This window comes from Podarcis filfolensis (assembly GCF_964270895.1).
Source record: "Podarcis filfolensis genome assembly, chromosome: 11".
Classification (NCBI taxonomy): Eukaryota; Metazoa; Chordata; class Lepidosauria; order Squamata; family Lacertidae; genus Podarcis; species Podarcis filfolensis.
Genome location: NC_139613.1, coordinates 34081648 through 34094471, shown reverse-complemented (window position 1 = coordinate 34094471; position 12824 = coordinate 34081648). Strand labels below are relative to the sequence as shown.

At 42.0% G+C, this 12824-nt stretch overlaps 1 protein-coding gene and 2 long non-coding RNA genes across 3 annotated transcripts; 2 read left to right on the top strand and 1 right to left on the bottom strand.

The window, feature by feature from the left end:
* The first annotated feature begins 7 nt into the window (after positions 1–7).
* Positions 8–11243, top strand: MBLAC2 (metallo-beta-lactamase domain containing 2). Its single transcript, XM_083576406.1, has 2 exons — positions 8–714; positions 7578–11243. Exons 1-2 carry the CDS (start codon positions 237–239, stop codon positions 7961–7963), a joined length of 864 nt encoding a protein of 287 aa, XP_083432532.1. The 5' UTR covers positions 8–236; the 3' UTR covers positions 7964–11243.
* LOC310744791 lies at positions 724–4029 on the top strand. Its single transcript, XR_014539745.1, has 2 exons — positions 724–1500; positions 1585–4029. It is a non-coding gene; the product is annotated as an uncharacterized lncRNA (long non-coding RNA).
* On the bottom strand, positions 5325–11243 carry LOC310744790. Its single transcript, XR_014539744.1, has 3 exons — positions 7341–11243; positions 6872–7148; positions 5325–6457 (listed from the first exon to the last, which is right to left on the bottom strand). It is a non-coding gene; the product is annotated as an uncharacterized lncRNA (long non-coding RNA).
* Positions 11244–12824: the final 1581 nt, after the last annotated feature.

The window sequence follows — 12824 nt, the reverse complement described above, 5'->3', positions numbered from 1 at the left end:
GCAGCCTCGCCTCGCCCAGCCCGCCATCCCCGGCCCGCCTGCTCGCGTGCCCGGCGCCGCGCTACCGCAGTGGGCAGGGACGGGGCGGAGACCTCTCGCTCGCTGGCTCGCTCTCTCGAGCACGTCCCGCTCAGGCGCCTCCGTCCCCGCCTCCTCCCCGGGCTCCGCCCCAGCTCCGCGGTCGGCTCGCCGCGCGAGAGGCGCTGCAGGCGGCCCGGCAGGTCGGGGCTGCGGCGATGTCGGCGCTGGAGTGGTTCGCGCACAAGTCCCTGGGCGGAGGCATCTACTGGATCCAAGAGCGCTTCTACGAGTCGGGCAACCGGGCCAACATCTGGCTGGTGCGCGGCTCGCAGCGGGACGTGGTGATCGACACCGGCCTGGGGCTGCGCAGCCTCCCCGACTACCTGCGCTTGGCCGGGCTGCTGGGCGCCGAGGGCGACGAGAAGGCGCTGCTCCCTCCCGAGGGCGCCGCCGGGCGGCCCAGGCCGCTGCTGGCCGTGGCCACCCATGTGCACTTCGACCACGCCGGCGGGCTGCACCAGTTCGACGAGGTGGCCGTGCACAGCGCCGAGGCCCGAGCGCTGCGCCGCGGCGACAACTACGAGACCGTCACTTGGCTCTCGGACAGCGAGGTCGTGCGCCAGCCCAGCCCGGGCTGGAGCGCCCGCCAGTTCCGCGTGCGGCCCGTGCAGCCCACGCTCGTCTTGCAGGAGGGTGAGTAAAGGAGCACGACGGGCGGCGATCGGCTGCCCAACGCCCGCCCGGGGCAACGCCAGGCTCCGGGGCCTCTTTGGAAGGACGGAGCTGGGCTCTACGACGTCGGGGTGGACAAAAAAGGAAAAGAAAGAAAGAGCACCTCTGGCCATGCACAGAGGGACTTTCCCTCACACCTCCAGGGAACCGTCTGGGACTTGCGGGACTGCAGGCGAGCCGGGCGGGCAGGTTTGAATTGCAGCAGCCTGACGGGGGCCTCGCCTCGGGTGTGCCAGCAGAATGGCACGGATTCCCCTCAACTTAGTTAGAAAGTTTTCCATTATTTTGCAACGAAGGCAGTTGGAGTGGCAAATGTCTATGTGGTATGAATTGCCCCAAGTGCCTCCACCTCTCGTGTATAGTTAGCAAATGTGCTTGTGTAGGTCACGAATATTAACATTGTCCCTTGCGTTCTATATGTAATTATATTGCTCGTGTTACTATAGGTGCTTCATAAATACTCAGAGCTGGCTGTGGATGTGTGTTTGGGGTCTGTTGCAGAGAATGACAGGCGGGGGCGTCGGCTCCAGTATGCAAGAGAATGTGTAAAGGGAAGGGTTTTTTTTTAAATGCCCTGGTCCTATGTATACAGAGAGAGCAGAATCAGGGCTGTTCCTTCTTTGACTTCACCTCTCGGGATGTGTAAAAGGGCAGTTCTGACCTTTGAGAACTGAGATATCTGGTTTAAGGTAGGCAAGTGCATAGCTTCTCTGGATGGGCTTTGAGATGCCTTAGGAAAGAAAACGTGTAGCAGGGGTATGGAGCTGCTGTTAGGGTGGAGAAAGGAGTTGGAAAGGGAGTGTTTTTTGTTTTACATGGATTTTGTATCAGTAGACACTTTTTCAAATGCTTGATAAAATAGAAGCAAAAGGCTGTAGCCCACCCTTTTCCCTTTTATAGGGAGGGAAAGAGTGAGAACTAAGGATCTTATAATCGTGTTCTTCATTTTGTGCCCCCCCTCGCTCTGTGTGTGTAATGTGGGGTGTGGTATCTTCTCCTTTAAGGTTTGAGCACCCATATATGCAGGAGTTCGTGGGCATCTGGCAAAATCCACGCATGTGGATATATTTTAAAGGGCAAACCAGTATGAATATGCACTGTGTCTGTGAATGAGAGAGTATGGGTGGAGACGTTTCAAGTAGCTCCTGAAAAATACGTAGGAGGTGGTCTTAGGCATTTGTAGATGTTTTTCCTATCCATAATGAGTTTTGAAAAAACAAATCCCCAGTAGCAGATGCAAGCTTAGCCAGCAGATAGATGTAGCAATAAGAATCTACACTGGAGGTTATCACTTTGGGCAGATGTGTGGAACTAAGCCACAGCCTTAGTTTATTGCATGCTTTCTCTCAGCTGGTATACATCAGTCCATGTACAATTCTATTTTTATATAAAATATTATATTATATATACAGATAATCAGATAATACAGATAATCAGAACTCTACAATTCTATGATTCCTTTTAAGCTCTACCCCAAAGTAACATTCTCTGATAATAATATAACAGCCCTGTGCATCTTTACTCAGAAGTAAGTCCTACAGTACTTAGTAGGGCTTGTTTACTAATAAGCATGCTGAGGATTGCAGCCCAAGTCATTGTGATATACAATTTCATATCTTAACTACAATTCAATTATGTTCTTGTCTCTAGCTGTCCTATTAGTTAGGTTGGTTTCCCCTCTCAAATGTACATGTTATATAACAGGGATGGGGAAGCCTTGTGACTCAAGGCAAATCAGATCTCCTTTCCATCTGTGTCTTTTCAAACCCCGCCCCTATCGCACCTATTATTTTAGACTGGCTTGGGGTAGGAAAATCTCAGGCCCAGCAGCTGAATGTGGCTCTTCAGGACATATCAAATCCTTTGACCTGGCTGGACCACATCCCTGAAGTGTCATAATGCTGTTTGCTTGGAGGGATGGAGGATGCAGAGATGTTTGAGGGGGCTGTAGAAAACTATTTTTTAACAGCTGGAGTACAGCCTACTGTGCAAAGCAGTCTATGGTTGTAACAATTGTTTTTCTCAAAATTTATCTTCTGTACCATGAAAATAAATAAAAACAGAAAAAATGTCCCCCCATTGCTCTGCCTGCTTTTACCTCCAGCCCCAACTACCAACGTTACCCATGGGGGAGTGTGGTGATTGGCTTGAAAAAAACGGTTTCCCATCCAGGCTCTTTGTTTGTTTTTAAAGCCAAATCTGAAGCAAAAGGACAGAGCTTTGGCTTGTGTGCGGACACCAAAACGAAGAGTTGAGGGCCCCTCTGCCCCTCCCCTCCTCTGTGAAACAAGCATTGGGTAAAGACAGCACAAGAACAAAGAGTGTTAGTTGGCTTCCAGTCTCCTCACAAATTTTATATAGAAATTTATGAAGCTGCCTTGCTGTAGTTTGGGCTGTTGGGACACCTAGCTCAGTATTATCACAGTTGCTGTGTTTGCACATAATACTAAGCCATGGTTTGTTCAGCAAACCACAAGTTGTCTCACAGATAAACAAAAAACCCAGAGTTTCCTCCCACACCAAATTATGGTTTGTTTGTTGCCAGAAATCAATGGTTCGTCTGCTAAATAAACCATAGTAAGGGCAGGGAACTAATGGTCCACAGGCCAAATTTGGCCCACCTTGCCTCCCTATTTGGCCAGTGAGGCTGTTATTGCCATACCACACCCAACTGCCCCACACCTGACATCATATGTGATATCAGGTGTGGGGCATGTAGAGACATGGCCGGTCTTCCCCATAACTGTCATGGTGACTATCTCCACACCCTTGTAGGCCAAGTTTGACAACTAGGCAGGGTGACCAACTTATCGATCAGCTGATATTATGACATCTGATGATTGATAGGTGGGTGGTACTGACCACCTATAAGAATTGGCCCACGGGCTGGAGAGAAGATAAAGATCTGAAATCACTGGTTTTAGATGGGTCTTTCCCAGCCCTTCCTGGAGATGCCAGCAATTGAACATGAGGTCTTTTGCATGGAAAAGATGTGCTGCATTATTGCCCTACAGCCATTTCCCCCAAAGGTGAGGCTGGGATGCCAGGAATAAATAAGGTATTTGTGTCTGCCTTAAGTTATATTTAATAGTGTATTTGCAATGTTCAAAAGTACGTATTACCATGTCCATGCTTAGTAAGTTCTCAGTAACAGTATATCTACATGTGGGCATCTAGGTGTATACAGTGTCACATTAACGGTTCTGCTAACCATTCTTGCCAATTAAATATAAAATGCAAAGTGTTTGGGAGAACATTAAAGGAAGCTATTGGTTATCGGTTGTAACATTTCATTATTGAATCCTGATTTGTCTTCAGGGTCCTTAAGAAGGGGTGACTAAAAGAAACAAATATATTATTTTCTGATCTAGCTAGATGAAATTGGATTCTGAGTATACTGTTCTCTCATGGGGAGGTGACGTTTCAGAGGTGATAAGCCTGCCAGTTTGCCTCTTTGATTACAGGAAAAACACAGCTAAGGTCCAAGAAGACCATTTGATTAAGATGTCAGAGTGAGATATGAGATCATAATCCCATGCACTCACATTTCCAGATGGAGCACACAGTTTCTGTTAGTGTCAGATCCCGGAAAACTTCTCTGAAATATATTTCCTGGGATCACAAGTTCAGTATGCAATCATCAGATCACATTATTTGAAGTAAACGTTACTGAAATAGTGAATGATGTTATTGTTGCTAGCTCTCACACAGAAAGGCTTACTATGGTGAAAACTCACAGTGGCCTGTTTTACACATATGATCCCAGATTTATAAACCCATGTATTATAAAGTTAGAAACAGGTGTGTTCTTTCCTTGCTGTTCCTATCATCAGCCCAGGCATCAGCCCAGAGATCCAGGTTAGTTTTAGAAGAGAGTTCCCTGATGTATTTGAAACAGGAAACTTTGGCTTAATGTTGGCTGACTAACCACGATATTAAACAAGAACCAGGTCAGGTCCCAGCTTAATATCCTGGTTAACTGATATTATCCCAAACTCCCCCATTTTGGACACAGTGGGGAAATCTGGAATACACCAAAGATCTCTGGACTAAATAAATCTAGTTTGTAAGGAAGGGAAGAGCAAGGAATAAGTGCATGGTTCCAGATACAGTGCCTGTAGGTTTGCAGCCTTTGTTTAGACAAAAAGATGTCTTCTTCTGAGATGACTTGAGAACAAATAGCTACTGAAAATATTCTGAAATTAATTTCAAGCAACTAAAAGTATTACTGTATCAGAAGTTAAAGTGTTTGTTTATATATTTAAAAAGGACATGGTTACTACGAGATTTCCTGTCAGCAATTTTGATTGCCTAGATTTGCAAAATTAAACAGATTTGAAATCTAATGGGATTTATGAAATGTAGCAAGCAAGCTTTATGCACTTTATCCCTTAACTCCTTATCCTCTGGTTCATCCCATTTCAATTATCATCGATACTATGAAAAGAGAAGAATATAAATAATTCTAATGTGCTTATTACCAAGAAAATCCAGCCAGTGATACCAGCCAGTAAAAATTCACTATAGTGATAAACATTTCAGAATAATCTAAAAAGTTTTTTTTAAAAAAAATTACTGGCAAAAACAAGTGTTGCCATATGGCCTGGTTATTTGGGATTTGCCCAGATTCTGGGCATGCCATCCAGTGTTTGAGGCCATTAGGTTGGTGCAGCAGATTCCCACCATTTTCCCTGATCTGTAGATAAGACAAAAGTTCAGGCACTATTCTGCTGAATTGCTTGATGAGAACTCACTTGAACCTTCTGTTGCTCTAGCCAGAGGCAAGTTTCAGCTTTGATAGTGTTCCACTTTGTCTCCCTTCCATGTATGACCAAGGAGAAAAATACACGTACGTATACACGTCCACCTATCCCATTGGAATAATGACAGCTGGGAATGGAAGCCTCTCCCAGTGGCAGTATTCTGATATTTGTCTTTTGGTTGTATTGGAGATAGTATTTTTTAACCTTTTTTAAAAAAAAATCCAAGAGTCCCTGAAGATGCTTTTAAGAAAATGAAACATCTGGAAATTTGAGTTTGGCCCTTCGCTGTTATGACTAAAGGCCACTGGCAGACCTGCCTTAAACCCCCTAAGCTTGTGGCCATTGCAGCATCATGTGAATTCTTTTAAGTGGTGATTGCATACTGTTTCCCAGTAAACATAGTTAAATAATAACAACTTCTATTATTTTGACAAAATTAGCAGCTGTGTTTGCTCTTTTCACACTTTTATAAAGCTCTGCTATCATCTCCCCCCTTTCTGTGACAAAAATGTCATTCACCACCCCACCCTGCGATTATTTCAAATGCCCCTTTTGTACCTCCAGCTCAGCAGGGTCCTTTCTGAGAGGCAACATTTTTCATATGGGCAATCCTGTTATGAGATGATACTGCTAGTTCTTTCATTTTCCAGTCTCATTCCTAAAGCTGAATTTGACTTTTTTACTGCTGCAGTACACTGAGCTGACATTTTCAGTGACATTTCTTTCATGAACACAAGACCACTTTGTGGGTGTTTGCAGCCAATTCAGGTTCTATCTGCATAAATATGAAGGTTAGATTAAAAAAAAACCCCAAAATGAACTTATTTGCACTGAATTTCACCTATTAATTAGCATGCATAATGCACATTAGTGCATTCAGATGAGAAACTCAGATGATACGGTAAAATAATTTCATGCCAAAAAATCATTTGAGAACTTTGCTGTGAATGTGTCTTTGTTCATGTGCAAAATTTATTAGGGGATATTTTTATTTATTGTATTTCATTTTAAAATCACCCTTCATCTAACAGCATCCCAAAGCAGTTTACAGTGGTACCTCGCAAGACGAATGCCTCGGAAGACGAAAAACTCGCAAGACGAAAGAGTTTTTCGTTTTTTGAGTTGCTTCGCAAGACGATTTTCCCTATGGCCTTGCTTTGCAAGACGAAAACGTCTTGCGAGTTTGTTTCCTTTTTCTTAAAACCGCTTGAAGAGGTGCAGTTGCGACTAACCGTGCTTCGCAAGACGAAAAGACTCGCAAGACGAAAAGACTCGCGGAACGAATTAATTTCATCTTGCGAGGCACCACTGTACAAGCATTTCTACATTAAAAACAATTTAAAAATTCATACTACAAATTTGAACCCATAATTAAAATACCATTGAAAATATTTTACAGCGGGCAATCGACATAACCGCTAAGCTTAATGGGTCAGTTTCTTCCAAAGGCCTGGGGGAAGAGGTACATTTTTAACCGGCACTAGAATGTTAGGTAACATCAGTCCCAATCATGTCTTTGAGGGGAGGGGATTCCATAGAGGGAGCACCACCACAGAGAAGGCACTGTCTTGCGTCACCATTCCAGGGGCCTTACTTAGCGGTGGGACATCCAGCAGCACCTTCCCTGCAGCTCTTAGTAGTAGTAGTAGTAGTAATAATAATAATAATAATAATAATAATAATAATAAATTTTATTTATACCCTGCCCTCCCCAGCGAAGAACGGGCTCAGGGCAGCTAACAACCAATATAAAAACAAGTTGATTGAAATACAACTTAAAAAACAAGATTAAAATAAAAAATAAAAACATTAAAATGCTAAAACATTAGTATATGGGCGGACTAGCATAGGGTGTATAGCTTGGCTGATATAGGGAGTGGTGCTGGACCAATAGGCAAGGTGTTCATGCATGCATTGTTTGACTTCCTATTAACTTCTAACGCTGAGGTTTGTCAGAGAGCTCAACCTTTGTAATGGAAGTAAATTTGGTGTGATGTTTCTTGCGATTCTGCTTCAAAGTCCGATTCCTCCCCCCCACATTATTTTGTTCTTTGTTTGTAGGGGATGTGATCCACCTTGGTGATAGACAGCTCACTGTCATGCATATGCCTGGCCATTCAAGAGGAAGCATTTGCTTACATGACAGAGAACGGAAGATATTGTTCAGTGGGGATGTTGTATATGACGGATCAATGATTGACTGGCTTCCCTACAGCAGGATAAATGACTACGTTACATCCTGCCAGCGACTGATAGACTTAGTGAATAGAGGTCTTGTAGAGAAAGTCCTTCCGGGGCATTTTAACACATTTGGAGCTGAACAGCTCTATCGTTTGGCTTCCAACTACATTTCTAACGCTGGTGTGTGCCACAAAGTTTCTACATGTGCAGTCAGATCGATTGCAAGCCTAGCACTCCGGGCCACAAATTCCAGAACAACTTCATAGTATAACTTGTTTAATAATAGTATTATTATTGTAAAACCCAATGGCATATGTAAGTTTATTTAAAGGAAAAGCTGGCTGATAAGCCATAAAGATTCTTATTTTTATCTACTTAATTTCTACTTTAAAAAAATACCAATATAAACTAGTAGCTGTGCCAAAGCTACTCATTTTCCTTCTATTTTTTCAAGGCAGGTTTGCACATATGTTGAGTACTGTTTGACAGATGTTCTAAATTTGTTGTTTTGTATTTTGAAACATATATATGCTAAATGAAAAGTTTTGCATCCGTGTCAAACTTTATTGATGACATCTTGAGTTAGGGTAGGGATATGTGTTGAAAGTAGATTTTAAATGGTTGAAAATTATTATAAGCTGTAGTGGGGGTAGGTTGGTCTTATAACATTCCACTGTCTCATTACATGCACTAAGATAAAAGTATCAATAATTTCATTTTTATTGTATGGGGTGAATTTAACCTGAAGTTATTACCAAATGTTAATATAAAGCACTGCACCCTAAGTTGTTACTTTTCTTGAATTAAGTGTGTTGCATTTGACTATTGTTTCTAAAATGAAATGTAAGTGAATATTTCAAGTGTATTGCTTGCTCTTTAAATGTGACTAATGGTGTATGTATGGGTACGTAACTGTTAAAAGATTCCGTCGGATAATTTTAAATATAATGCACACACCCGTGATCATCCTTGGTTTCTTCTGTATAGCAGCTGTAGAAACACTTGTGTGTTGCAAATTGTTTTATGGATTGTAGAGAATAAATTGGGTCTCAGGAGAGAGTAAATTGAAATTTTGGGGGAGATAGCTGCCAAAAAGCTACAGCTCTTGAGTCATATGTGGTTCTTTTCACATTACAGGTGTAGTTACGATTTCAAGTAGTAGCTTTGCAACCTACAAATGTCATTCTTCTTCTTTTGTTTCTTTTTCCATTTTCCGTAATGTTTACTTTCAAGCAACTTGACAAAAATTCATTGTCTGTTGTTTGTACTTTTCCAGTATAAAAATCCTGTGCAGCCCTCTGGGGTGTTACCGATTTATTGTGCGAAGACAGGTTTTTATCTTGTAACTATGACACTGAAATGAAATCGATAGTTTGAGATATATTAGGAAGGATATTAACAGTGGCCCTTGTCTTGTGAGAACAGTGAACAGCTTTGGGTTGTGGCTGTCACACAAAATTAATTTTTATCCTTTTGTGACTTTATTGCATCATATTTCCCATACATCAAAGAGTACTGCACATACAGAGCTTGACCCCAGTGTAATCAGCACTTTAGCCCTCAAGGGTGGATAGGTGGATGTAGTTAATTCTTTAAATGTTAACAGTGCCTATTTCCTGTTGTAGACTAAAGCACAACAGTAAACAGGAAGATCAGACTTGCTGGTGAATGACCACTTAGAAATGAGGTTAGCAATTTCTTTTAGCCCTTATCTTGTTTGAAGCTTTCACCAAACTAATGGAGAAAGATATAATGTTTCAGACTGCTTCACTTTGGCTATTGGCTTTGGAAATACCATTTATTAACAGCCAAAGCCACTAATTTGATACCTTTTAATGCTAGGGAGAAAAGGCACCCATGAGCTTGCAACTTTACAAGATATTAATCTAAAAATTAGCAAATACAAAACTCATCAGGTTGAAGGCTAGTGCAGATATAATGGAGAGGCCCTCTTGACTGTGGTCAAGCAATTAGGAATGGGTTGCCGGATCATTCACTCCTACTTGTAGTGGTGCCAACTCCAGTCCCCACCAAACTTTTGCTGTGGGTGCCTGGCCACCACCCACTGCCAGTCGCCACCTTACCTTTGGTGCTCCAGTGCTGCGGGGTCGTGACATCATGTCACACCCTGACATCACGGTGTTGTGGTGTGCGTGCTGGGCATCCACAGTCTGGGGCCCAAGTTGATGCTGCTGCCTACCCATTTCCCTCTCAAGTGAATTCCCTCCTGTTTTAACTGCTGCTAAGCATTGTGTCAACGGCAATATTTAAGCACAGTTAAGGCTAACCTGGTTCCTACTTCAATTTGCAGCCAACTTGAGACTGGTACCTTGTTCATTTTGTAGAAATGTGCACCTTTTGGAATCAACTGCTACAAAATCATTCTGTTCTACTGGAATACTGCTGAGGTGCTAGTGATTTTGAGGCTTTAATGGTGATGTTTTTCCCAAAGTTAAAGCAAACTGCCTAAAGCCTCTATTCCTTCTTTCCTACCCACCTTCTCAGTGTCTTGAAAGTTCTTTTCCAAACGCCTTACTGTGAGTGGCACATACTAGACAGCTCACTGTGGGAAGAATTTAGCTAAGGAATACTGTGATTGCCAAAGGTTAGACTACTCTTAAGAACTGATCTGAGTTTCTGCTCTTGGAACAGTTCTGTTGGTACATTTTTGTTCTATAAGATGGGACATTTCTGTTCTATTTCAGTGCTCACAAAGCCAGATTATCTTCTGAAGTCTTAAGTAGTTAAGTAGTTCTCGGGAAATGTAGTCAAATAGGAATCAGGCTGTGAAACTCTCCCCAAGCATGTGTTTACTCAAAAGCAAGTTCCACTCAGTTCATTGAGTCTTTATTCTTCGTAAGCCTGAGTCAGAGCTTTAACTTAGAACAGGGGTGGCTAACCTGTGGCCCTCCATATATTGCTGAACTACAACTTCCACCATCCCTAATTATTGGCCAAGCTGAATGAGGCTGCTGGGAGCTGGAGTTTAACGTCATCTGGGGGACCACAGGCTAGTCTTCGCTGACTTAGAAGTAAGTCGCACTTGGCTTTGGTTAGTAAAGTACAACCTTAGAGTGAAAATATATAATCTTATCTTTTGTCTTAATTATTTTTATATTCTAAGACCTTGTGTATTTCTGAATGAATTTATTGAAAGACCTTTATCATTAATTATTGTAATGCCTTTAAAAACAACAAAATATATGTGTTCACTTTAAATATTACAGAGTATGATACATTTACTATTGCTTTATTTGTAAACATTCTCTTGACATCCCCTCTGGATTCAGTATTTACAAAGGCTTAAAATGCAATTCTGTTCAACAATGTTCTTGGGGTTAAGGCAATGATATGTTGTTGATTCAACTGTTTTTACTTAAGCAAGTCATGGATTGTGCTGTTAAATGCAATTTAAAAGCATTTTAAAAAGTTGTAATGCATTGTTCTGTCTACTGATGAAACTTTACTAATGTGCCACTGTTTTCAAGGGGAAATTGTATATTATTTTATCATAGATATTGATAATAAAAGAATTATGACACAAAACAGCTCTCCAGTGATCATTTCCATTTCCTCTTTAACCCAACCAAAGGAGAAAGTTACATATGTGTTGCTTTTGAGAGATGGAATAGATGATGCCAAATGGTAGTCGTGTGATAGCCAGGCTATAACAGCTGCCATCACTCTGAAATAGGTTTTTGTGTGGGGTGGGGTGGGGTGGGCTTTTGAAAGTTGAAAGGGTTCCTTGCGGAAATGCCCAAATCCTTTTGTGAAAATGAGAACATTGACCATAATTTCTTGGGATTATTTTGGAGCATAAAACCATTACATCCTACATCTTGCTCTAATGCCGCAGAAAATGCTTTCATTGTGTTTATTATAGCTGATTCAGCTAACTGAACATAAGAGATCACCCACGCTAACTGAGATTGAGGACTCATGTTCCTAGGCACTATGCTATTTACACCACTTATGAACACATCTCCCTTTGCATCTGGATTCCTTCTGGTTATCTTCTGTCGTCCTTTTTCTGTGTTCTTTGTAGATAACTGTTTAAATAAGCCTGGTTGCTCACCCATGTAAGAGCATAATGCAAAAGGGAAAAAAAAGTTTGTGCCTAGAATAAATTGTAGGAGAAGAGAGGTTCACAAACAAATGCTAAGTGAAAAACACAAGCTCAACACGTTCACACTTCTCATAAAAAGGGATAAAGGGAGAGGTGAAAGGTGTTTTCAGAGTTTAGGAAGTTACAAGTTGCTTGAGGTTTGCAGTAGTTTACAAGACAATACAGCTTATGTATTATGTATGTACAACGCGGGTGGCGCTGTGGTCTAAACCACAGAGCCTAGGGCTTGCTGATCCCCCCAACAGGGTGAGCTCCCGTTGCTGCTCCTGCCAACCTAGCAGTTCAAAAGCACGTCAAAGTGCAAGTAGATAAATAGGTACTGCTCCGGCAGGAAGGTAAACGGCATTTCCATGCGCTGCTCTGGTTCGCCAGAAGCGGCTTAGTCATGCTGGCCACATGACCCAGAAACTGAGCACAAATGCGGGTTCCGGGGCCTATAGAGCGAGATGAGTGCTGCAATCCCAGAGTCGTCTGCAACTGGACTTAACGGTCAGGGATCCCTTTACCTTTACCTTACAGCTTATGTCTGAAAATGTAATGGGCTGGAGCTAGTTAGAATTTTTGTTTTTCCTTTCACACAGAAACTAAATAATCTCTTGGAGAAAAAAATGTGAGTAAATAGAACAAAGTTTTATTCAGATATTAAGATTCTCTTGTCCTTTCAAATATATACTGAACAATTACTTTTTTAAAAGAGATGCCATCTGCTGGTTTAGTTCTATATATACAAATATGATATGACTCAGTTCAAAATACGATTCTTCCGTGAATAGCCTTCAGATATTGTAACAGATGAGCTTAACTTTTTTTAAAAAAAACTACATTGAGGCAAGAAATGAAAATAATACAAGCTGCAATTTCAAACAGTGTGTAAGCTCAGAACTAAGTTCTGAGAAAAGAGATGCTGAGGAGAAAGGATTGCATTAGACTGTAAAAAGTAATCTTTGTGTTTTTTTCTCTGGTAGGTCCCTTAAGGCTCTGAGAGAAGGAGTTGCCAGTTC

Bases quoted from the DNA above. Each gene is read 5' to 3' on its own strand.
- MBLAC2 (XM_083576406.1), top strand. From the start codon at position 237: ATGTCGGCGCTGGAGTGGTTCGCGCACAAGTCCCTGGGCGGAGGCATC. The intron at 715-7,577 runs GTGAGTAAAGGA...CTTTGTTTGTAG, and splicing joins CACGCTCGTCTTGCAGGAGG to GGGATGTGATCCACCTTGGT.